The following is a 26,830-nucleotide window of genomic DNA, read 5'->3' as shown; positions in this document are numbered from 1 at the left end:
AGTGTTTAATACAGTTTCCCTTTGCAACCGCTGAGGCAGCAGATGTGGTTACAGTATTCTACATGCCATTCAGTCATCAGTTGATTTGACCAAGAAATGTCTACATTCGGTTTTAAAAGCAATGAAGGATTTGTTGATTTCAGATTGATTTATTAGTTTAGTGTACTGAAATGCTAGCGCTTGTCGGGGGTGCTATATAAAGTATTGTGAGCATTGAAACGCAGATCGATCTACTGTGTTTCAAAGCCAGCAGGATGTGCAAGCAATCAGCGCACAGTGCCGATAACACTGCGTCCTTTTATTTACCATAGCTCACAGCGAGTCTCTGGGTTCATAGGTGTGTTCAGATTGCACTTGAAAGTATCTGCAAATTTTGGGTAGTTTTTGAGCGGCACATTCACACGGAGCTTAGCCGGAACACTGTCCTTGTATAGCACCTGCCTGCGATACATGCTGGAACTGACGCGATCGCAATGGGCTACCGCATAGTTGACGAAAAACAGCTTGTCCATTGTGAGTGACTCGAGCCCTGGGACTCGTGAGTCTCGTGGCATGTGACGGGACAGGTGCACCGCCTTGCGATAGACATCGTGCAGCGGGTGCAAGACTGCGTTGTCGGCGACATTGTCGTCCACGAAAAAGTCGTCATCGTCGATCTCGACACCTAACGCGACTTGCATCTCGGCGGCGTACTGGTCCTGGAAGCAGCGCAGCTTGGAGGCAAAATTGTCTCGGCTGGGACTGGACCACCAATTGACCACCTGGTTCTGGACGTTGACGGTAGAGCCGCGCCGGTCGATGGCGGCAAACATACCGCGCAACAGAGCAGGCACGATAAGAGGGATGTAGAGCGGGTCGAAGGTCTCCGAGATGTTATTGGTGAAGGCGATAAGACCGTGAGGCACGAAAAGCAGGTTTCTCTCCGCAATGTACTCAACCTCCCCGGCGACCAGAGAAGAAATCTGGTAGCGGGCATCTAAGTCGTACGACGAGTTGGTGATCCAGTAGAAAGACATTGTCTCGTTTAGGAGCTTGTAGTAACCAAGCAATGCGTTGTTAGCGGGGAACGGACTGACAAACTGTGGGTAGTAGGCGTTCACCTGTTCCTCGCTCTCCCGGGCAGCAAGGAAGTCGACTCGAAGTTTCTCAATCTTTTGAGACGCCGCGTCTACTTCTACTTGACTCAACCAGGGAGCTCTCTGGACTGTCTGCTTCATGCTCTCGCGGACAAGGTAGAGCAGTTTGTGCATCTCTTCGTCGTAGTGCCAGCGCGGAGTCGTCGCGTTCTCGCGGCCAAATGTCATCCTGGCCGTCTTTCGCACAAAATAACGACATAGGTTTTCCATCATGTGAACACACGCCTGAAGACGCTCGGGCACTGTCTCGAGATAGTTGTCGTGGCTCAGTGGCATGACGAAGTCGACGTCGCTGGGTAAAAGGGGCGAGAACTTGACGATAAGGGCGTAGCCGAGGTAGTTCAGAAGAGTCTTGCTCGAAAACTTGCTCAGCTGCAGCGCCAGACGTCCCACGTACTCGCGGTCCAGAACTACCACACTAGACTGCCGATGGAACTGGACGCCGGTATCCTCAAGCAGGTAGTTAAGGTACGTGAGCCAATGCCATGCATTTCGCCGCTGAAGCTCTTTAATCGTAGCTGTTCGGTTGTCATAAGGCAAGAACCTCCGAGGAACCTGCGAAATTAACCACTGCTTTGAACTGCCAGTGGATGATATTGAAAAACGCTTTTTTTCGCATCTGGGAAATTGATCCTATTGATGCATTTTCATTACAATCAGAGGTTTGCAGGCAACGCCTGTAAATATGCACTATAATGCATTGACGATTGTTTTTTATTTATCTGTGAATACAAATAGTCTTGTTCTGTATTTCTGCCTTATTCTGATTGGTTGCTGCCGGAGTGGAGCTTCTTGACCTTGTGCTTCCAAAAGCCAATTATAATACTGATCAATTCGGGCTTAGCACCTCAAGAGACATCACACGCGGCCAGTAACTGATCTCGAAATTTTGTGGTCTGTTACCAGAGCGTTCAAAATAGCCTATCAATGAGTGTGCTTACGCGAACTGGGGAAAACTAGTACGGCAAAGCGTGCTTCTCGCGTTCTTGACATCTGGGTGGTTCAGAATGTCTAAGAACGTAGAAATTACCGGTACACATACCTCTGGTGAATAGTAAGAGTTGTAGCATCGTCTTAATTGGCCCTACGAAAAGCCTCAAGATTAATAAGCATTTCGGCTTAATGACCTCCAAGCGTGTGAAACGAACAGTTTCACATATCAAAACCGATCGGCCATAGAGCAGGAGAGGTAAAAACACAGCACGAACTTGTAAGCAAGTGAAGTGCTAAACACTGTAGAGACAAGAAATGACACCATATGCATCCACAGGTATGTGACTTTGCACAGGTATGTGACTAAGGACATACCTGTGCAAAGTTTCGTTTTCCACCTATAAGGATGTCTGTTATATGGTTCTGGCGCATTCTGCTACCAGTGCCTACCGCGCGCACACAGAACAGCTTGCAGCACAGCATAAATGTATTCCGCTGTGTGCCGAGTATGGAAATCCTCTACACAAGTGGACAATATATTCGTGCTGACTATAATTACCCTAAAAGCGACAAAAATGTAGTTTAATTAGGTACCTTGATCTGCAAGAGCCTCTGCTCCAGCTGGACGATATCCTCAGCAGCCTTGACCATGCTGGCGTCGGTGAAGATGGACATGAGCCTCTCCACACGCTTGGCGTAGTCGGCCACAGACTCGTTCGGGAAGACCAGCTGGTGCCTCTTGAGCAGCAGTTCCGGGGCCTCCAAGTGCACTTCGTAGTCGTCGTCTTCAAAGTCCTTGCGCAGCGTCACCTTGACGAAGGCAAAGAGACCGATAAACTTGTCCAGGACCATGGCTGTGTCTGATATGCGGAACAATTTAGGGTCCTTCTTGAACGGCCATCCTTCCAAAAGGTTCTCCTCGAAGATCTTTTTGAGGGTCACCCATACCGACTCGTTCTTCTCCGGCAGGGTGCAGTTGCTCAGGAAGAACAGCATCTGGGTGCAAAAAGAGTAGAATCATGGAGACTGAACAATCGAGATGAAAGTTTTCTTTTTCTTCGCTAAGTGGGCGCCCCACATAAGAAAAGATGGCTGCATTTCTTCAGCACGCCTAAAAGCACGTCAAAATCACAAAACAAACCTTTAAATATCACCACCATGCTTCGCAAGACAACGTGAATGCTGCACCGTTGAAGCATTGAGAGAACAGCTCAAGAGAATCGCTAGAACAGTTCTGCGCAATTTTACTGCCTCTAAAATTACTGGGCTTGTAGATGTTCATTTCGCACAAAAACCGTTCTTAGCTTTCCAGTGTAAAAGAATCTGCGCACTGGAACTTTTCTGCGTTTAAGCGGCTAAAGCAATTTATTTGCGCTTGTTTGTCCGGCGTCCATACGTCTTGAGCTCGAAAGAAAGCCGACGACTGCATAGATCTGAAATGCCATTAGCTAATTTCGATCTGCCCTACTTTTGGTAGTCATCAGAAGTTTATCAAAACCAATAATGTTTTTTTTTTTCGGGTTAAGTTTGAGCAGGTTCACGTTCCCTTTCCACCCGTCAGCGCAGTTCAAGAAGACAATATTTAGCCATATGATTACTAGTTTTTGCTCTGTCCACTGCAACTAAGGAAAATCGAATTTCACCCGCTTCTCTAACGATGTAACTGATTCTTGCTCCACGAGTTCTTTGCCCCATTTTTGTAGTGGCTTTTATTTCGTGATCAAGTGCGAGACGAAATGCAAGGCGGAAATCATGGTTGTGATCGGCACCACTAATACATTCGAAGCATTTCACAGTGCTGATGTAATACAGCTGCCGTCATGTAGAGGCCTTCGTCTAAGCTTGGTTGGAAAGCGTCTTAACTTGAAACAAGTTGGGCCAACATATTTAGGCGTGTTTTCAAATCTCATGTCACTTTGTACAGCAAAGGCGCGCAGCAAGATGTGCTTGAGGTAGCTCTAATTTAACATTTGGTGCGCCTTTAGATGGAGGTAGCACGTATGTGAAGACTCCGAATAACATTGACATGTCGGAACCTTAAGTAAAGTGTATCTCAAGGTCTACACGAGAATCATCCGGTCGGTTGCACAGGATTTGTCCCGACGGTGACACTTCGGGTTTTCTTGCGGGCGATCGCAGTGTATGGCTTGCACATAGCTAGTGTTTTCAACCTCTTGAAAGGGGAGCGGTTCTCATTTCTTCCCCTCCCAAAAATTAGAAATTCCTACAATGCTACGAGAGCTCCACTGCACTGGAAGTAAACTCTTTGGCCTCGTAAATTTTATGAAACCCTCACATAAACCTTTGTTGTCCGGCAGGGATTCATTTCTTGTCTTCTCCGCTCAACTTAGAGCTAACTCTCAAAGGTTACTCGGTTCCGACATCATTTCTATTTCCAAATTACAACCAGTAGCTTCCAATAATTGCACTCAAGATTTTAAAGCGGTGGTTGTAATCCTCCGGGAATTAACCTGGGGACCGCTTGGTTTCGGCCGGGTGACCTTATAGCTGAGGCAATGCCCAACCGGGCGCATGACCACTACTGGACTTTATTAATAACCTTCGACCTTGAACTCTGACTCTGAAAGGTGATTAATTCCCTACCACAGCACAGGTCACGTAAAGGCGTGCGATGACGTCAGCTGAACGCGTGGTATCAGCGAAACCACGCAAACAGAAGTATCGCTTGTCCAGTGTGGTTTAACAGTGTTTAAAGACTGCCAATTTTTTAAAGTGCATTACATTGAACTAGGGCGCATTTATTGCTGCCACCTCTGATGTGATCTTACGTTAGTGACGGTCACCTGAAGGTTCGCGGTATTCATAAGCGTGTTTTCCTTTTTTTTTTACATCCACGCTAAATGCATATGCAAGGCCGCCTCCAATGTCTTAGCCAGGTTGCGCTCGTTCACATACTGTGTAAGGGACGCGTCGGCATGGTCATCACACCCCATAGTTCAGTTCTGTTGATGACAAACGATCTTACTTACTAACCAGGAGTTCCCGTGTTCGACCCCGACCACCGTTTCAATGGAGACGAAACAAAGCGGCGTCCATGTGCTGTGCGATATCAGTGCACGTTAAAGATCCCCAGGTGGTCGAAATTACTCCGCAGCCCTCCATAACGGCTCCTCTTTCTCTCTTTCCACCTTCAGTTCCCCCCTCCCTCTAGGGCGCGGTTCAGGTGTTCACAGAACAAGTGTGAAGAGGCGTCCGTGTGCTGTGCGATGTCAGCGCACGTTAAAGATCCACAGGTGGTCAAAATTACTCCGTAGCCCTCCACTACGGCTCCTCTTTCTCTCTTTCTACTTTCACTCCCATCTTCCTCCCTTCCCTTACGGCGCGGTTGCGGTGTCCACAGAAAACAAGTGAGGCAGTTACCGCGCCTTTCCCTTCCTATAAATAAATCAGTTTTAAAAAGAACAAGTGTGACAGGTACTGCGTCTTCCCTTTCTTGTGAACCAATTACACCATGTCTATGAGCCTCCGCAGCTACTTTATGATTATAGTTTCCTTCTCTATAAATCGGCTGAATCCCTGAGTTCCCCTGTCCCAGGTTTTGCACCGAAACCTACAGAAAAATTTTCAGAGTTAAAGACTTTATCGAGCGCATGTGCTTGATGGACTATGCCACAGAAGCACATAAAAGCGCGCTTGGTTTGTCAAATACGTGGTTTATTTTGTCAGCTTAACGCCACAATGTGACTCAGGCTGTGACGGACTCCCTAGTGGAGGTATCCGGATAATTTTGACCACCTGCGGTTCTTTAACGCGCTCTGACATCGCAAGGCGTACCCCACCTTGTGTTTCGCATTCATCAAAACGGGACTACCGCAGCCGGGGTTGAACCCGATTCCCTCAGCTCTGTAGTCATGCACCATAACTAAACCGCATATGGTTTTTGGGAATGAAGTCTTAGTTGTGAGGTTGCGCCTATCCTACTACATTTTATGTTCTTCAACGTCGTTTTATTGCGCTCATTTTGCCAGTGCATAAGGTTTTTATTCTGTCTGAAACCCACCAACGGAAACTCTGCTGCCACATTGAAGCAGTAATCAGGTTACACTCAGAAAATATACTTGAAACGTTCTTTACTTGTGAACCCCGTACCTGGTTAGAGAAAAGCGTAGGTTGGTCGTGGTACCGGTCGCCCCGCAGCCGGTACAGACGACGCTGCAGGTCTGCCAGGTCGTACATAAGCTGGCCGGGGCTGTGAATGCGGTAGGGCCGCGTATCGATGCGCTGGTCAGAGCGGTACCAGCTCGTGGATTCGCACACGTAGCCGTAGAAGTCGTTGCACGGGTTCACGGACTCGTTGAATTTCTCGTATAAGTTGCGCCCTGAGACGTTGGTTGCATGGTACCGTCAGTGGGTCATTTTCACTATGTACAGCTGCAGTGGATTTGTAAATGAGATCTAAATTTGATATTCCCTCAGACCCTACTTTGGATTCAGGTGTATAAAATGTTATTGCATCTTGAGGCCAAAGTGCAGGACCTCCCTATTTGCACACCACGTATAAGCAAAGATGCGATTCATGGGAACTGCGTTATAACGTTATTAGAGAGATTTAGCTTACCGCGATCCGCGATCCGCCACCGTGACCCTCTACCGCGCGTGGGCGGGGCGCACAAGCTGATTGGTCCCGACGCGGCAGGTCTATGTGCCGACATCAAGTATGTGGCGCCATCTATCGGCGTCAAGGGGATCTGAGCATGTGCAGTGGAACGCGCGGTGGCAGATTACGGAAGCAGATCACGGATCCCGGTAAGCTAAATCTCTCTATTCTTGCCCTAGGACAGAACAGACGCGGCCGCTGACGTGTCCAGGCCGCGCGAAAGTGCCGAAAATAATAAGGCCTTGTGTATTGAGAACAGGTCATGCTTGAAAGATTGCGCCTTCCTGGCGGTAGCCTTGTCGTGTGCGGAGGCCCATTACCAAACACCCGTCAGCGGCGCTTCTACCCAGCCTCCGGATGCTAGATCATTACTCTCTGGATCCCTCTTTGCACGCCTTTTAGCAGAGACACCTTCGCTAATGCTACTCCCCCCCCCCCCCCCCCCCCCCCCCCCCAGGTTTTCCGCCGCATGTAAACCATTGGATTTGTGATGACCCTATCAACGCACATTGCTGAGACTTGGCCGCACTGAACATTACAAAGCAATAAGAAGAGTGCTCCCACCACCCCATAAAACACTGACCGGACACCAGCAAGTCATATGGAGACAGCTATAGCCGGGAATCCTCCCCCAACCAAAACTAATAAGGTTATGAATCCCTTCTGCCATGTTTGTAGCGAGAAAGACAACTTCGACCATATAATCTGGGCGTGCAAAGCCAATAAGCCGCCCTCAAAACTGTTGCCCAATCCCTCTAAACAAGCTTGATATAAGATAAGGTCCAGCGATGACCCTGACATTCAGCTTAAGGTCATCGAATGGGCTACGTCACCAAAGGTCTCCGTGGCCTGCGGCACGCTAGCTAAATTCCATGAATCCTCTACCCTTATTCACAAGTTTTATCATATCTCAGCCTCTGGCTCTTGGCCTATATCTATATATGCAGAAAGCCATTTATGCAAAGAGGTACGCTGTCACCAAAAATTCTGAAGACCATGCGAGCGCAGGGATTCAGTCCAACAACTGCAGTGTCGTACACAACAGCTCTTCGTCATCCCTATCCAATCCAGCAGCTCCTCTCCGCTAATCCCAGCTCTCATCTGTGATAGGCAACCGTGGTTGTCCTCTGAACCTCTCTCCCCTTCTACCTTCGCTCCGTTTCACGAGCGTCTCTTCCCTTCTCTCCCGAGAGACTGTAAGGAGATGCTTCTTTATCAATTCGCCCCTTTTTCATCGAAGCCAAAAACATCCCAACGCTAGTCAGTTTTTGAATAATAGACGCGTCACACTAGCTATGCCTTCCACGGCCGCGTACCTTCCCAGAGGCAGACGTCCGAGTCGCACGTCTCCACCGGGGCTGCGTCGGCGCCCTTGTTCCTAATGAAGCCCGGAGAGTCCAAATAGGCGCTGTCGGCGTCCTGCCTCGGCACCGAGTGGTAGCTCCGAGCCGAAGGCGCCCTCGAAGTCCTGAGGAATCAAAGACAGCAGGGGCCAGATATCGCAACAAAACGTTCAGTCAGTGCTCTTTTAACGAAACTCGAAGAGTTTTCCCAGGTGCGGGCTAAATATTCTGGTAATAAAAAAATTACCACCAAGGCTTGCCCCACCGGGGTGGTGCAGTGGTAAGACGCCCGACTACTGTGCCGGAGCACCCGGGTTTGAACCCGACCTCGGCGGCTAAGTTTCGGTGGAGGCAAAACGAAGAGGCGTCCGTGTGCTGTGCGATGTCAGCGCACGTTAAAGATCCCAAGGTGGTCGAAATTACTCCGTAGCCCTCCACTACAGCTCTTCCTTCTCTCTTTCCACTTTAACTCCCACCTTCATCCCTTCCCTTACGGCGCGGTTCAGGTGTCCACAGACACAAGTGTGACAGATACTGCGCCTTTTCCTTCCTGTGAACCAATTAAAAAAAAATACCACCAAGGCAGGCCTTTTCCTTATTTCTATAAAGAAGATGCTCATATGACAAAAGCATCCTTTGAGTCATATGCTGCTTGGCACTTGTCCTGCTTTAAGTGGTATACCTTTCTGGGGCGAATGGTGGGATATTAAAGAGCACCTTATCCTATCTAATCTAATCCTATGTAATACAAACCGTTAACCAGAAGGTAATCGCGTTCCCTCACGTTCTCGGTTGGCGGTGTAATAGAGCTGGCCTGCCGGTGTACTGGGGGAACGCTCAAGAGAAGCAAAGCGACGGCTAGAGCTGTTTCTCGCCGGATCTGGATTTCCTTCCGCCCGCAATCATCGGCATGTTTTTTTGCAGCTGCACGATTCGTAGGCGCTAATAAATTAGTCACTTCGAATATAGTAAAGATAGGGCAATTCAAGAAGCATCGCAGTGATGAAGACATCTATGGGTCAGCACCGCCTTGAGCGGATACTGGAACCACCCGTACCAAATCCGGTACTTCTCACATTGCCCCATGCCTACTGTTAATGCATTTTGTGGCTGCAACTCATGCGTTAGCCTAGAAATAAAACGGTGGGTTTGCTGCTGATAAAAAGGAAAGACAGATAAGCCTTATGTTCTCAATGACGAGGCCTAGCTGGCTATGGAGCTGAAGCGAAGTGTATGTGGTTTTTAGTGCTTGCTTTTCAGATTGTAGCTTTACTACCCCGCGAAAAACTGCCCTTATGTGTGTGTGTGTGTGGGGGGGGGGGGGGTTACGTCCCAAAGCAACTCAGGCTATGAGAGACGCCGTAGTGGAGGACTCCGGAAATTTCGACCACCTTGGGATCTTTAGCGTGCACTGACATCGCACAGCACACGGACGCCTTGCTTTTCGCCTCCATCGAAAAGCTGCCGCCGAGGCCGGGATTCGATCCCGCAACCTTGGGAACAGTAGTCGAGCGTCGTAACCACTGCACCACCCCGGTGTGTGTGTGTGTGTGTGTGTGTGTGTGTGTGTGTGTGTGTGTGTGTGTGTGTGTGTGTGTGTGTGTGTGTGTGTGTGTGTGTGTGTGTGTGTGTGTGTGTGTGTGTGTGTGTGTGTGTGTGTGTGTGTGTGTGTGTGTGTGTGTGTGTGTGTGTGTGTGTGTGTGTGTGTGTGTGTGTGTGTGTGTGTGTGTGTGTGTGTGTGTGTGTGTGTGTGTGTGTGTGTGTGTGTGTGTGTGTGAGAGCAGTGGCGCCGCCTACTCACGCCACGCGCTGGAAGAAGTCGGCGTAGCGCACGGCCAGCGTGCCGATGCCAACGCCTCCGAGGACGGTGAGCGTGGCGGCCAACAACCAGGCGGCGCCCGTTGCTGCCAGGCGACGTCCCCTCCCTCTGTGCGATGAGGAATGGGAGAACTGCGACGATGAAGAGGAGCGCCTCCTCCGCTCCCTGCCACGGGGCTCCTCCGCCGCCCTGAGGTGTCGCCGCGGAGATGACGAGCACTTCTCGGTGGTGGCCGTGCTGTCATGTCGGTGGCTGCGGCTCCGATGTGAGCTCCGGTCGCGCGGGCCTCGGCGTACCGGCATGTCTTAGGTGGAGAGGATCTGCCTTCAGGACTACGCGGCTGCGATTTCTTTTTCTCTCCTCTGTACAGATGGCATATATAGCCGCAGTGGGAGATTAGACAGGGCTTAATGCGCAGGTACAGGAAACGAACGCAATATTCCGGTCGCAATTATGAATTATGAACAGCGTTTCACGATACAGGGCGTGGCGCAGTGGTAAAGGGCTGGGCTGGGGATCCAAGGGATGGAGGTTCGGTTCCCCGGAGGGAGGCAAGGTTTATTAACAACACAACAATTTATTTAAGTATAAGAGCCGCCGGAAAAAGCATGACACACTTGCTGACGACAACGACGAGCCTTTAAAGGCTTTCGCCTTTATATTCAAGGCCTCTGAGATTTGGTCTTACACTAAAGTGCTCAGCATACGACACCGTTTCAGGCCATACGCTGTATAATGAAATTCAGATGGGCCAATTGAGTTCAAATCAGTACATTGCGTAGGTCGACATAACAGCCCCACCGCTTGCGCTTGAAATCAAAGCCTTGCGACATCTGGTAAGTTTTTCTTTTGCTTCATGGGGCTATAACATCATTGACTCTGTTACATGAGAGGCGGATGAACTGTGGTTGCGTTCCATATGCTTTTACAAAATGATCCGATTATTTGGATTGGTAAGATGTTAACATTCGCATTATACTCGTTATTAGCTTTATCAGTAGTTACTTTACATGAAGCCGGAAAAATATTTTAATTTCTCTTGATTTGAGGACTCTAGTTATGGGAGAGGCTCTTCCAAACAGCTCTTCTACGACGGTATGCTTTTTCAAGATGTTCTTTTCATTTCCGGCACGACATTTTGCTATTGACCTGAAATTTCAGCGCTAACACTATACGCTCAGTAGCACCTAGCGAAGAGTAGTGTTGAGCACGGTCACAGTTTTCAGTTGAGGTCATGGAAGAGAAATAGGATTTCCCAGGTATATTGAAAAGTTCATGTTCGCCAAATTTCTGTTCAAAAGTACTTACTCAAATGGGACAGGACACTATACTAAGCGTTACTAGAAACTGGTCGCTAGGTGTACCACAGTTATACTGTAGCCCATTATGAGAGGCCTAACCCCATTCGCTGGTAACGTTAAACAGATGACTAACCGAGAAGCGACACGTATGTAGGTTGTTGCAGCAACGCACGTCACTTACAGACATCCAGTTCAAAAGAATCTGTCCGGATACACCTGAACTTTGAACCCAAAAAACATGATGAGAATCGAAATCACCAGAGAGAATCGCTCTGTTGTTAGAACGCACTAGATCACTTAAGCAATTTCTCGTACGAACACCTGCCAGGAAGTAGACATTCGCAATACTAAGGTGAGCACAGTGCATAATAGCAATATCAGCAGTTAGCAGTCTGGTCGTAGAATTTTGCGTGACATCTTCACTCGATGAAAATTTTTTGAGGAAATCAACGCTAGCAAGCCACAATCCCAGCCGCTAGTGTGATCAGCTCTGAAATTTATTATATTTTGTTTAGAAAAAATGGTCGGCTTGATAAAAGCCACAATTTTTGCAATAAAATTATGTCGGCACTTAATTTAGAGTAAATATTTTGTAAATAGGAAAACGAAGAATCAATTTAAAGGCAGCTCCACTGCATTACGTTAAACCCCAACATTATTATTGTAAAATGCTGCAACAGCTCCCTTCAGGACGTCGGTTTTATTCTGAAGGCCCTCTTTTTTGCTTTTAGCGTTAGAACAGGAGCGATTCGGGGAGAGGAAGAAGCGCGACGCTTCTAGAGAAGGTCTGCCATCTTTAGATCCGAAGAAAAAACGGCGGGGTATTGCCAGAACCCTGACAAAGCTTTTTCGTCGACGCAGAAGCAGCAGGCAACTGAATACAGTCCACATTAACAGGTAGGAGCAGGGCATTCAGTTTAACAGGGTTACCAACCGCTAAAGCTGCAATCTGGGAAGAGCCAATTTGTGTAAAAATGACCTGCTACAGAGTTTCGATACAGTTGGTCAATATACGCGTCATGGCACCTTTAAGCGCCCCCTCAACAGCTGGAACAGTGGAACTACAGACTTGGTTAAACCTGCTTCTACATCAAAACCAGATGTCCTTGCACAACTTGCATATGAATGGCACTTTTGATCTTGCTGTGCATAGGCATCAGCTCTGGAGCACTTCTTGCGCTGGATGATGTACAGCACACATTGTTCATTTGAGCCTTTTGTGGAGGTAGCATCATCAGCCGGATGATCTGCATGACAGAGTACAAAACGTCGTACCAGACGTGCAGAGGTCTGAGGAATAATTGTCTTCCCAAAGTCGGCAACGCGTTGCTGATTTGCTAGCCTTGCGTCTATGCCTAAAGCGCCAGCAACTCTTTCGTTGCAAATGACGAGGTTGGAGTGAATCGACGCGAATCAGTGAATCAGCCCCCAAAAACGTCGTAATCATGGACTCTGTTGGCACACGGCAGCCGTCAGCATCTCTTCTGCAGCGGAAAAGTGAAATAATGCAGAACATTGAAATTGTCCAAACATTTTCCGGGGAGAAGCAATGGATTCATACAGCGTATGGTATGTACCTTCTGAACAAGCAAGTTGCTCAGGGGTGAAAGGTGTCGCATGGTACAGAGGCAAACGATGTGCACTGCAGCAAGTCCGACCCACATTGCGATTTCAATGATGTGGAGAGAATGCCCCTCTTGCCAAAATGACGCACATCGGGCTGGTGATAGTACTTAGCAGCTCCTGAATAATTCTCGTATATTTAGTTTCAGTGCTCCGTCTCCAACCGGAACAACGGAACAAGCCAACTGGAACAAGCGCCACCGGCATTACGCTTAAGCCATTTCTGCCAAAAGATTCCATGGTCTAAGGTTGGGGCCGGTGACTGGCGAACCAGGATGCTAGACACCCCTCCCCCCACACCCCTAGGGAGGCCGGAGACATCGTTCAACACCTGTGCGAACATGAACTTTACCTTTACGAAAACAACTTACCAATCCGCCAACGTGTAACGTCCTTACCTGGGAGGACAGACAGGCAGGCAGTCAGGCACACGCAGGCAGGGGAGGACGGCAGAGCACAGTCACAGAGGAGCGAACGCTGTGCAAGTTACTTCTGCTCTCATTTACTACCACACTCTACTCAAATTTCCGACTATGCCAGGGGTAAAGGCCGCCTGGCTCTATGCCTGCTTGCTTCTTCTTCTTCTGCTCGAGCTGCTCGCGACAGCGCGACGCCTCGAGGGAGAGAACGGTCTCTTCTTCGTCTTACATGGTGACATGTGCAGCCCTCTCAAAACTTTAATGAGCCCAAGAGATTCGAAGACATACATTAGTGGCATAAACCCAAGTCTTTCGAGGCTTTTCGTGATTCGTGTAGGAGATTGCATGAAAGCACGATCAAGCTCCGACTTTCGTCATTTATCTTCCCTCACTGACCTTCCGGCCTTACGTCCGCTGCCAGACCGGCAAAGACGCGGAGAGCAGTTTTCCTTTTCTACTAAGTCATGCAGTAACTCTTGGGGACAAAAGGATTCGCTTTGTGGCGGGCTGTGAGCAGAATCGCCAAGACACGGCCGTTACGATTTCACGCGGCGGAAGAAGTTCGGATGGTTGTTAACCCGCGCGCCAGATCAGCAGTTTAAAGAAGCGATGCACGTGACTGCTCGCCCATGACCGTCGTCATCAAGCCAATGCCGTGTCGACAATCGTGCCCGAGCTCCGAAGCAGTAGCATCAAACTGTATGGGGACTCTCCACCAGACATCTCATTTCCTTGCTTACTTTTTCTTGCTTGGTTACTTTCTTTTTATTGTATTTTCGCTCAACTTGAGGTAATCACAGTGTTCTTGAATATTAGATGTTGTAGGCTCCCCTTTGTTCTTTCCGTTTTTCGTTACTTTGTATTGCTTCGTTTTGTAAATTCTTTTGCTCCCTGCTTGTGTTTTATTTTGCTTGTTTTGTTAACCCCTGAGCAGAAATGAATGTTTCGATTGCTAACCTCGCCTTCTGAGTTTCGCTCGACCCATCTCACAGACGCACCACACTGGCTGACCGGCCAAATAAATCTTAATGCTACCTAGCGTTCGCTTTTAGGGCAACGGAGTAAGCGTAAAGCAATCCCTCCACCTCTACGGCATGCGTTTGACAGATGTTAGCTAACCAGTTCAAGACAAGCAGGAGGGCGTGCGGACACGATAGCTCCCAAATATCTTGGACGTTCGCTATGCATGCCACTAACAATAAATCATAACCGAGAAGCAAGGAATGTGCGTTCTGCTTTTTTCACAAAGGTACATGAAAAAGAGAGGTGGCCCAGCACAAAGACCGTCATTCCAGAGTCCATGTACCACTCGAATAGAATGTACGCCCCGTGCAAAGCGACAGCCACGCCACTGGTGGCGAAGTTGAAAGTAAATCCGGGAGCGGAGCAAGCCACGTCATCTGCTAGCCGTGTGTTTCTATGCAATCCTCGCGCCATGAATTCGTTTTCCCACGGCGCTTGCGTCGTTGCATCAGCAGCATATATGCTGCCAATGCACTGTGACACAAACTACGGGGCATCTCCGGCGATAGTTTCTCCTTGGGTAAATGTTCGAAAGCTATATAATGCGCTGTAGCTATAAAAATGCGCTGGAGATTGTATTTACTCGTCCCAGCTCGGCAAGCAATACGGCCTAGAGCGTACTGTTCGAGTTCACTTCGCGTTAACAAACCACTTGCCATTCCTGTCTCATTACGCACAAAAAGTGAGAGTGAAGGTGTGTATGTCTGCCCCGGAAAGATTCTCCTGTATATGCAAGGCCACCTGTCCTGACAGCAGGGTTCAGAATAGCGGCACGATTCGGCATCGAAACCCCTTTGTGCCGCGCACTGAGGAAATAATATACAAGATACCGCTTTCATGCAGCCAGGCGTTCATAGGGCAGTGAGGCCGAGGTCTTAATGAGCGTTTAAGCGAGCACCATAGGGAAGTTAGGGATGGCTGCTCCAGCAATTTGACGTAGCACTGCCGTGATTATAAATGCTTATAAGTGAGGTGATTGGCAGAAATGCGGAAAGATTAAGGAGAGAAATTATCGAGGCGACAGCAATCGAAAGAGCTGCATGGGCCTGAAACTGTGTCAGCAGTCCGCCATTGTCGCTGACAAAAAACGAACAAAAAGATATAGCATCCTAAGAATCAGGGCATTGGACAAACTGGTGAAATGTGCTTGGTGTTTTTACTTTTTGTTTACAAACTATCTTGTTTAATCTCACATGTACTGTTTTATTTTCATGTTTAAATTCTATGAGCCTCAAATAAAGCATTAGTGGAAGTTTAACGCTGGTGTCTATCTCTTGTCTTCTTGCTGCGCTACGGAACCTAGAGCTTAAGCTATCACTTAATATAAATGTAAATATGAAAGTAGTGACAGCGCTAGGAGTGGATAACGATGATAGTCAATGATAGTGATAGTGCAAGGGATATATAGCGATAGTAATGGCAGTGATGGTAGTTAGTGATAGTGATGATGATAATAACGTTATCAAAAACGTAATGTGTTTGAGTCCTCGAGGGTCGTAGGTTCGAATTCACTGATCACATAAATATATACTTACGAAAAATAAAAACAAAAAACAGAGAAAAAGAGAAAAGGGAACAGAAAAGAAAGGAACAGGAATTCCGTTTTTAGTATACTTATGCGCAATCCTATATTTAATGTAAAATGAGTACAATAAATACAGTGTTATTACACTCAATACATACTACGCAATGAATTCAAAATTGATTTAAAGTAGTTCTTTAAGAATGTAATCAAATAGAGCGAGAAAAGTAAAACTGATCAGTAGCACAACAAACTTGGAATGTGAAAAAAAAATTGAGATAATCGTAATGTTCAAAGACCAGTTCCTTACATTTGACATGATCGCGTTCAATGACAGTTGAATCTATTAATTCATTCCATTCCTGTATTGCTGTTTCTAAAACTTATTTATTGAAAACAGACGTTGAACCATGCAGACGCTGTACACTTAACAGAAAGCAGCCAACCGCTTTCTTAGCAAGCGTTTTGTGATAGCTTCGTACACATTATGAAAGATGTGAGTATTTTCACTTCAAGAGAAGCCAGTTATCAGTGTCGCAAAAGTAAAATGAGGCCTCTGGAGGAACTTAATAACAATTTACGTATGCTCCTTAAGAACCATTGCGTACATTTAGCAGTCCCCATGCAGGACCTTCAAACGCAGAAAAGGGCGCGCATAGGGAATGTGTACACGAGAAGTATGAATTGACGGTTTGCAGGATGAACGTTTAGACTTCTCAGACGTGAGGTGAATGCGGCCGAGAAATCGGGATGCCGCCCATCACTATCACCATGTGGTTTGTTCAAGAAAGGCGCAATTATACGCGCACCATCCTGTCAGCACTCCTAAAGCCGATTTCCGCATCGTGCGTATAAAGTTTCCTTGCCAGTGCGGTGCTATAAGCGCGGCAAACGCTTTGATAGTCTACAGTCACATTGCGTCACAACCAGCAACAAGGCCATGACCGCTTTGACCTCTTTTTGAGCACCCCTTTCCTGGCTTGTGAACTCTATGCGGCCGCCAGCGTAAACAATAAACAGCCATACGGGGATCCAGGAGCCCACAGTTGGCCCTGGCCGACCTGTGGCGCATATCTGGAACATATGCGCCAGATATGTTCCAGATATGCGGAACATATCTGGAACCTCTCGGATAGTTTGAATCCCTCAACGCCAGCCCGTCCTACAGCTTACAGCGAAGCTTAAGTATACCCAGGATAGGGTTCCCCGCGAGGCCGCCCTTTTGCTAGTGGCAAAGGCTAGCTTATGGCCCAAGATTCAGATTTTAGAGCAAAGCCGCCAAGATCTGGATTGCGCGTTGTCGTCGTCGACGGCATTGCCTGCCACAACCAACCGGGCTGGTACTAGCAGGACGAATTGCTACTCAATTGCTATGACTAGCACCTGCCAAAGTGCAGTTGGAAATTGCCTTTCAACACTTAAAAGATGGAGGACCGGCAAAGTAAAGGTGAGTCGCTTGGGGTATGACTAGAAGCAAAGAAAGTAAAGAATGCACCACTGAAATCTGGCTGCTAGAGGAAGAACCCGCACGCTGGATACCGCATAGAAGGGGCAGGCTAACACTAGTCCCGACTAACACGCTAGCTGAGGGTTTAAGAAGAAGTTTGTGGCGAATACTGAGGAATGGCACAGCACGACGAGTAGAATGAAAGACGGGGGAAGGGGGGGCACGGCTGAAAGGGAGGACTAGTAGCAACAGAAGTGGAAAAAGCGGGAACGTAAGGTGAAAAGTAGATGGGGACGGTACAGCGGGGGGCATGTGAAAAAGAGTCGCTTTCAGTTTGCGCCAAGGCTGCGTAATGCGCCATGGCGAAATATGGAAATATGATCTGACCCCCCCAAAAAACACGTCCATGCCCCCAACAGGCCTCCCGAGGCGATATCAGCAAGGCGCGGCGTTTTCTTCTACTTCTCTGCCTACGTCACGCAACTCATGCATAAGCCTCATCTTCACATTCATGCATGAATTAAGCCCCCGAAAAACATCCCTTGCTGCTTCTGAGATTGCATGGCCTCCTCTATAACAATCGAGCATTGTTTCCGATGGCTTCTGCAGGAAAGGTTGGTTTGGTTTGGTTTGTGGGGTTTAACATCCCAAAGCGACTCAGGCTAGACGCCGTAATGGAGGACTCCGGAAATTTCGACCCCCTGGGGTTGTTTAACGTGCACTGACATCGCACAGCACACGGGTGCTTTGCTTTTCGCCTCAACCGATAAGCGGCCGCCGAGACCAAGATTCGATTCCACATCCTTGGGAACAGTATAGTCGAGCGCCGTAACCACTGCGCCACCCCGGCGGAGCTTCTGCGGGAAAGAGTTGAAGCGCGCACTTCGAGATACGTTGATAGTCGACGTTTGAGTATTGCCGAAACGTCCTGTACGTGTGCGTGCTCATACGTGGGTATGTGTGTGCGTGTACGTGCGTACCAGAAACAAAATGCCTGAGAATCTGCACTCAGATTACACTTTACTACCTTTCGCCACAACAGGTAGTGACACTTAAATCAGAATAATCACAAACAATGAGAAGGACGCTTAAGCTGAGCTTTTACATGAATTTTGTTTTGTTACATGCGTTTTTATATGAACATGAGCTTTTAAGCATGAACGGCTCCCGTCAGCGGCTCCCTTTGCAGATATACTCGTTCGCGTATATACATTCCTTTTGATACTCGCTTACTCTTTTATCCCTTAATTTATGTCGGTGTTATCTCACATTATCTTGCAAGCATACAGTCACCTCACCACTGCGGCGCAGGATTTAGGGCGCTGTACTGCTGTATACCCAAGGGTGCGGGATAGAATCCCGGCCGCGGCAACAGCTTTTCGATGGAGGCGAAAAGCAAGGTGCCCGTGTGCTGTGCACTGTCTTTGCACGTTAAAGAACCCAACATGATCAAAATTTCCGGAGCCCTCCATACAGCATCTCTGATATCTTGAGTCGCTCTGGTACGCTAAACTCCATAAACCAGCCAAGCACACAGTAGTAATATACCGCACTATGTTAAAGACCACTCGACACGGATGTAAAAACTCGTTCTATAACCAATACTAACGAAAGTGCCTGCGCGGCCTTAGAATAGCGAGACCTACTCAGACAGGAAAAATTGTGTTATGAGGCCATCTTGGCATCTGCCTGCACCACGGTGCATCTAGCGTCTGTGGCGCATCCAGAGCCAGCAGTCAATTACGAATAGTCACGAAAAAGATTCCATCCGTCCTAGACCAACAGGAAATTTTTCTCTTGTACGTCTCCACTGAAACCATACCCTCTTCGGTTTCTGGGGGTGGTTGTGAGAAGACGCCTGCAATTTTTCATCAATTCACATTGCGCCTGTCACCACGCAATGAACTATATAGTCGGAGACTTTATCACCGGCTCCAGTGACATTAGAAGCAGCTACTGCCGCCTTGGTGATAAGTTGTCCACTAATCAGTCGCTGTGATATGAGTGGCAATAGCCGGTCCCTCCGCTCTTCGTTGGCAACGCAAACGACATGCCTGTAATGCGGTCCTCCAGCCATGTTCTTATCTTGCCACATCGTTTTGTTTTTTTCCAACCACCTAAGCCTACAATTATAATATGGTCATAAAGGCTCCCGAACCAAGACCTTCTATGGAGCTTCCGATTGGCAATCCAGAGTAATTATTCTTGCTGCGGAACCGAAGAGCTTGTTTCAGTGGGTGATTATAAATGATATCGTGATTAGTGAGTACTGATTCTCAGACGTTTATCTTGTTCCTTTCCCATTCCGGACACTTGCTTCAGATCGCTAAATCGAATAAGTACATAATTACATATTAAAGATGACAAGTTTTATTGTTATTCTGTACAATCATTGTAGCAGTTCTCTATATAAGCGTCCAATATCAACGCAAATTATTCCCGACAAAACCTCCCCTTTCAAGGAGTAGACGCAGAGGCTGGGGATTAAACGCGCCTGGCACGCGACAGCACTCGACAAAGAAGAAGAAGCCCTGACTGCAGTTGGCTGCGCCCGCTGCACGATGTCCATAGAAGCGCAGCGCCAGGTCGGTGACTTGGAGGAAGCCCCGGAGGAAGCTCCGGAGCACAGCTATCGGGGCTCCTCCCAGTCGGACGAGTTCGCCGGAGCTGGCTGGGTCTCGCCGCCGGATTTCAAAGGCACGCCTGCCCAGAGGCGCCCGCGGCCGCAGGTCATTGTGGCCCGATCACCCAGCGGCCTGCCCTACCTGGCCGTGTGCAGCGTCGGCGTTCTCATGGTCATCGTGGGCGTCGCCGTCACTGCGTACAAGCTTCAAGCAGGCGGAGCTATCCTCTCGCTGTTCAACCATACCATGTCCCTGATGTGGCCCGTCAACGGATCTTCGACTGGGGACGACAGCCTTATGGCCGGAGCCGACAGCCGATACTTGGCCAAGCACGAGAAAAGGGTTCTGCTTACGCAGTCTAGCTGCAAGTCAGACGTGTGCATCTGGGCGGAGAACTATCTGCGCGGAAGGCTCAACTCGAGCGTGAACCCCTGCACAGACTTCTACGCACACGTCTGCTCACGGCACTGGATGGCGCACGACCTGGACATTCAGGCAAGGTCATACCGTGAAAGAACAGCCGGCATGATGATGATGGACATTGAGAAGTTCTTCCGTACTTACCTGAAGGAGAACGAAGAGCGGTACCACAAGTACCCCGGCGTTTTCCTCCATCAAGCAATATCGCTTTTGCCCAAGTGCCAATCAGAAGAAAAGAATGACAAGAACCTCACGTCCATCCGCTCCTTGCTGGAAGAGTACAACCTTGGTAACTGGCCCTACAGAAAAGCACCCCGCGGGGCTAGTGTCGTAACCGTCTCTGCGTTTGTGGATCGCGATCTCGGCGTCTTCTCTTTCGCAAGGGTGTTTCTGAGGAAGCCTTTCGAAGATGACAGAGGTTACACGGTTCACATCGATGCGCCAAGCCTTACGCTCAGGAGGTACAACCTGGCCTACTTAGACGAGTCACCAGAGAACTTCTCCCAAAAGGTTTCTTTTGCGTTCTCACTCTTTGACAAGAAGCAAGACATTGCAGAGCAAGCGGAAGCCGTAGCCCTTCTTGAGAGGAAGTTGCATAGTGTTATGTCCATACCACATTTTGTCGAGTTCCAGGAAAGGATTAAACGCGTAGGGCAGCTCAACCGGAGGGGCAAGTGGGACTGGAAGGACTACTTGACGATCCTGTTCCAAGACATCGAGACATTCGACAACGAGAAGCCAGTCGCCATTCTGAACCACGAGTACGTGAGTAAATTGGACGCGATCCTTAATGAGACAGACACCGTGACACTTCTAAACTACATTGGCTATCGCCTCGTAGTGCACTTGTCCCCTCTTCTGGCCAAAGTAGCCAGTCCTCTGCTACAGCTAAGCCATGACGACTACCTGGAGTTTGTTCCTGACCGACTGCAAGCCTGCATGCACCTTTTAGAACGACTCTACAAGCACGGCATGCGCTTCTTCGGACGCATGACTTTCAGCAAGAACAATTCCACATTGCTTCTTAAGCACTACGACTACAGCATGTCTAGCCTCGAAGTCCAGCTTAAAAGCAGCATGACGGATCGGCTGCTCTCATCGTCGTCATGGCTGGATCGCTCGGCGATTGGCATCGGCGTCGACAAGATAGAAAACATGCGGCTCATTTTCTTGGGCAGTACAGATGACATCAACACCATCGCCAGTTACTACAACTTCAACGCCCAGCCTCTAGACCCGAGTCACTTAGTTGAGAGCTTCCGTGAGCTGCAAGCCGGGTCTATGAACGTTTACTGGGAGAGCAAGCCTCCCAAGGACGACCTAGACGCAAGATACGACCACACGGCGTTGTCGCCTGGACACGAGTACTTCTTTGGTCGTAACGTACTCTTCATTCCACACGCCAACGTAGCCTTCCTCAACGACATCACCAAGAATATTGACCCCATTCTGTTCCCTCTTGTCCTGACCGAAGTCTTCAGAGGCATGTTCGGTGCGGTAGACCGTCGTGGTGCATCCGTGGACCACAACCTTGCTGTGGCCACATGGTGGAACCCTGATGAAATGAGCAAGTACTCGCAGCTGGAGTTGTGCTTCCAGGACCAGTACTATGTCGAGATACGGGAGCTTATTGGGGACAACTTCGAGGCTCGAATAAGACTGGAAGAGAACATCGCCGACAATGCCATTCTGGGCCCTCTTCACGATATGTACATGAAGGTCCTCACCTCTCAAGATGGCGCAGACAGGCTAAAAATCACCGTTGACGAGCGTCAACTGGACATGGAACAACTGTTTTTCGTCCTCTACGCCGTTGGGCTCTGCGACAATCCAAACCGGGAGTCCTGGGTTCGGAAGCTAAAGTTCGGTGACATCCCCGGCAGGCTCAGGGTTAACATCCCGCTTATGAACTTTGCCAAGTTCTCGGCAGCCTTCGGCTGTCCGACTGGGTTACCTATGAACCCAGCTCGCAAATGCTCTATCTGGTGAAAATCGCGCCATGACAAGGAGTGCAGTCATGGCTGGGGGTCAAGAAATATGCAACTTGACGGGAAGTATGTGGAAGACCCTCAAAAAAATGAAACATTCGAAATTGCAGTGGAAATGTTCTGCTGCATCCTGTGGGAGTGAACAGAATACTGTGAAAGCTTATCGCTCCGTTTTGTCTGAGCCGGTTTGCTGTGAGAGACCTCTTAAAGGACGACAGCGTTGTGTTTTGTTCTATTTTTGTTTTTTGGTATTTTTGTGTTTTGTTTCTCCTGTCCTCTTGTTTTTGTTATTGTTTCATTAAAGCTCTGTTCTCACCCTTCCATTTAACTTCATCTCTATATCGTGAGCCGACACAGTAAGATCGCTCATACCGGACTCATTTTAGTACCTTATTGCTCACTGACACAGTGAACGATTGTGAAGCTTAGTTTTCCCCGATACTATACACGTATTTTCTTTGCGTTAGTGCAAACGCCTATTACTTTTTGTTCGTTTGCGTACGTTTTGGACTGAGTGAGTTCATAGGCACTCAGTGCGCAGAGAGAATGTGTAAGAGACATTCGGGCTATGTGTAGTAGAGGGCTCCGCAAATGTTGATCACCTTATGTTCTTTAACTGTACTGACATCGCATAGTACACGGGCGAACTTTGCCTTTGACCTCCATTGAAAAGCGACCTCCACAGCCTGGATTCAATCCCGCATACTTGGTCACAGTAGTCGAGCGCTCTAATAACTGCACCACCGCGGCGGGAGCAAACGAGAAAAGGATAGTGAAGATAAGTACGCCACGGCAACTAGCCTAGCAAATATGTCAATGTAAACAGTTACTTCCCAGCAAGCCTAACAGCGCATGCGTAGCACAACTGGCGCCATATTGCGGAAAATATAAAAGAGGTTAAACGACATCCATATCGCCGGCAATCTAAGAAATCGAATTCTTTTTCCAGCAAGCGTACTGAAGTGGTAATAATACTGTCACACCCGTAACGTGACCACGGAGACCTTCTGGCAAGATTGATAAGCGAGGTTCACATAGCCAGCGAACAGTGACACAAGCACCACAAGACAAGGTTCAACGGAGCGCGCATCCTTCGATCTCCTCTTCCTTCTTCCTTTTTCTAACCCTGCTCGAGACTTCTTCATTCCGTAACACTTCCCCCGTCGTCCACGAAGCCGCCGGGCGAGCCAGTCGTCAGAGCGATGATGGCAAGGTTTCAGTCTCGCGACGTGGGTAACCTTAGTGTGTTCCAAACGTCGGCAACTTTCGGTGAGGCAGGCAATCCGATAGGTAAGATAACTAATTTTCTCCAATAACACGCAGGAACCGGTATAGTGTACGAGAATCTTCTGGCTTAAACCACGCGTCCGCGTTGGATGCCAAAGCCAGAACAACTCGCCAGGGAGATAGGCGACGTGGTGATGTTCATCGAAGTAAGATTTCGAGCGCTGTTGTGAGGCGAGAGTTCACAGGCGGGCTATCCGGTGGGTTCTTCAGCCCTGCAGAGGATCTCGGCAACCCCAGGATCGGCGTCTATGAAGAATGGGAGGATGCTGTCGAGGTTGTATCGAGGAGAGCGGACACAAAGAAGAAAAAACGGACTGTAACGTGTTGTTTCCTGCTGAGCAGTATTGTACGCGTAAGTTATAAATGGTAGCTCAGAGTCTTGGCGATGCACATGGAAAGCATGTTGGTGAGCGTACGGTTGGTTCGCTCGGTCAGTCCTTTGTTTGAGGATGATAAGGAGTAGAGTGTCGAAAATGCGCTGTGACAAGCGAAGGAGTTTTTCCACAACATCCGCGGTGAACTGCGGACATCGGTCACTGGTCAACATTCGTGGTGGCCCATGGCGAAGTATAACAAAGTGCAACAGGAAGAGGGAGACCTGGTGCGCTGTAGACGACGAAAGAGCTGCCGATTCACAATAATGCGTGTGATAATCAGTGCAGATAACGATCCAGCAGTTGCAGTTATCAGACTCGGGAAAGGGCCCCAATATGTCTACCCCGAACTGCTCAAAAGGAGATCTGGACGGCTTCACAGGATGTAGGAGACCAGGAATAGGCCCAGTGGGGCGTTTGTGACTCGGACACCGGGCACAGGTAGCCACATACTTCTCAGTGGTTTCCCGCATCCGCGGCCAATAGAAACGTTCTTGAGTGCGATGGTGTGTCCTCGCAGATCCCAGGTGTCCCGAAGTGGGATCATCATGCATGGCACGCAAAACAGATCATATTATGTTGTGAGATACAACCAGAAGGTAGCGGAGGCCAGCGGCACAATAGTTCTTCTTGTACAAAAGCCCGCCACATACACAAAAAGGACGGGAAGCTGTAGAGTCCTGTGCTGCAGCAAAAATTGCCTCAGATTCTCGTCCTGCCTCTGCTCAGTGCGGAACATACGGGAATCGGGGAACGGAGATAATACTGCGGCAATGAAATCATCAAGGTTGTCGGCGTCGCAGTCTGTCGTCGCAAGCGGAAAACGTCAGAGGCAGTCCGTGTCAGCGTGCCCGCTCTTGTATGACACTGTATAATCACATTCTTGCGAACGGATCGCCTACCGCACAAGACGGCCAGACAGATCGCGCAGGTTCATCAAGAACTTCGTAAGAACGCATAATCAGCACAGCACCGATGCCAACGCCACTGACCTCAGTGCGCACTTTCGTGGAGGAAGGAGGATTGAAATGCCGGAGAATCGGATGCGATGTAATAGCCAACGGAATCCCAGACTAAGGATCCCACCAGCCTTCCCATACATCCCCATCCCTTTTTCCTTTCAATAAAAAGTTTTCATCATCATCGCTCACGGGACGGACGACGCCTACATCGAATTTTCTGGATAACGATGCCTTTAACGTTGTCGCTTTAATATTCCAAAATTTCGCTGTTGATTCGTGTTCGTTCGTTGTTGTTATTGTTGTGGCTGTAGGAAGAAGGAAAAGAAAATGCACGGGCCTGCTACTGGCTCTGCAGCTGAGCCACCTCCGCTGCCTCGTGCGGACAGAAGAGAAAATAGAGAAGAAAGAAAAGGAAGAGAGAGAGAGAAAGACGCGCGCCGCAACAACAGCCGTCGTCCACCACCGAAGCGGTGGCGGGTGCAATGACGGCCTACAACAGATAAAATTTCGGACAGGCTAGCCCCCGTCGCAAGCGGTGGTGACCTACCTGTCCCAGCCCTACCAGGTTCTCTTCAATTTGGCCTCGTAACCCGCCGCACTGGCTCAGCGGGTACGGCGCCTGACTTCTGAGACGGGGGTCCCGTCTTTTATTCCGGCCACGGCGGGCGCGTTTCGATGGAAGCGAAATGGAGAGGCGTCCGTGTGCTGTGCGATGTCAGTGCACGTTACAGAGCCCTAGGTGGTCGAAATTACTCCGGAGCCCTCGACTACGGTGTCCCTCACAGCCTGAGCCTTTTTGGGCTTTAGACCCCAGATACTGAACTAAAAGCTCTCCTGCACTACGAGCACTTTGTTTACTTGCATACTGCGACGCCTGGACCTGATAGCTTTTGTGCCACTCGCCAATATACATCGTGTGAGGTCAGCATTCTTACATGTCTCTTTATCGACATGGATCGACTTTTCTTCTGAGAATGCACAGCTGCACCTCATAACCGTGGCGGCATTAGTAGATACGGCATATAAGGCGACCTCATGACGGCGTATTGCTCGCGTGTACGGTCATTAAATATATAAAACGCGATGGAGCGAGCTGTTAACCCGCTTACGCTTCGTAAATCATAAGCGTTTTCGTAACGCTAAAAAATGATCAGTGAACAGACTCCCTACAAAGACCGCACGTACCATTAAATGCATACGTAGCAGGCTCCTTGCACTCCACATGTATGATTATTAAGTTTTTCAGCTGTCTCCCATACGCCCTTATGTACTTAGCATTCAAACGCTATGAAAATGACTAACTTAGCTATCTAGCTATCCCACTGTACCACATCTTCAACCACTAACATTAATAGGGAACCAACGTATTCGTTGCCTATGCCTTAACACAAAATCCAGCAAACGTCGTATGGTTCATTTCAAATAAGTCATCGAATCCCGGCCTCGGCGGCCGCGTTTCCATGGTAGCGAAAAGCAAGGCGTCCGTGTGCTGTGCGATGTCAGTGCATGGTAAAGAACCCCATATTCAGATATGTGGCGCAAAAAACACAAACACAGGAGAAGATACACAACACACGCGCACTACCAACTGTAATTAGAATTTGAAACACTTCCTCTTCACCACGCTTCCTCTTCTACACTCAGGCACATTTCATCGTCCTCTTCTTCTCATCTTCCTCTTCTTTGCCAAGGGGATAATGGCACTCTCTTCCTCGCAGACCTTAACATCGTCCAAACATGGTATTGACCAATCTCATCTTCCTCTTCTTCTCTTCTTCCTCTTCTTTATCAGGGGGATAGTGGCACTTTCTTCCTCACAGACCATATACCTCTTCCAAACATTACAGTCACAAATTCTCACTGTCTTGTTACCGCACACCTCTGCTTTGCCCAGTAACTCATACCACGCTGGACAAGCAAATATCACCATATTGTCACATAGTCTTACACTAAACACCACCGCCACACATATCCAGTAGGTCATGTCCATC

At 48.7% G+C, this 26,830-nt stretch overlaps 2 protein-coding genes across 2 annotated transcripts; one reads left to right on the top strand and one right to left on the bottom strand.

Moving 5' to 3' along the window:
* Window positions 1-302: 302 nt before the first annotated feature.
* LOC146173088 (neprilysin-1-like) lies at window positions 303-10,151 on the bottom strand. The gene is made up of 5 exons (XM_084585117.1): window positions 9,832-10,151; window positions 8,004-8,155; window positions 6,180-6,409; window positions 2,664-3,065; window positions 303-1,691 (listed from the first exon to the last, which is right to left on the bottom strand). The coding sequence occupies exons 1-5, from the start codon at window positions 10,149-10,151 to the stop codon at window positions 303-305; spliced, it is 2,493 nt and encodes an 830-aa protein (XP_084441243.1).
* Window positions 10,152-19,868: 9,717 nt separating this feature from the next.
* Window positions 19,869-22,217, top strand: LOC146173087 (neprilysin-2-like). Its single transcript, XM_084585611.1, has one exon. The coding sequence runs from the start codon at window positions 19,977-19,979 to the stop codon at window positions 22,215-22,217; it is 2,241 nt and encodes a 746-aa protein (XP_084441737.1). The 5' UTR covers window positions 19,869-19,976.
* Window positions 22,218-26,830: the final 4,613 nt, after the last annotated feature.

This window comes from Amblyomma maculatum, chromosome 11, assembly GCF_055883805.1.
Source record: "Amblyomma maculatum isolate TAMU_Amacu chromosome 11, ASM5588380v1, whole genome shotgun sequence".
NCBI lineage: Eukaryota > Metazoa > Arthropoda > Arachnida > Ixodida > Ixodidae > Amblyomma > Amblyomma maculatum.
The sequence above is the reverse complement of the archived record's forward strand: the minus strand, read 5'-3'. Positions and strand labels throughout refer to the sequence as shown.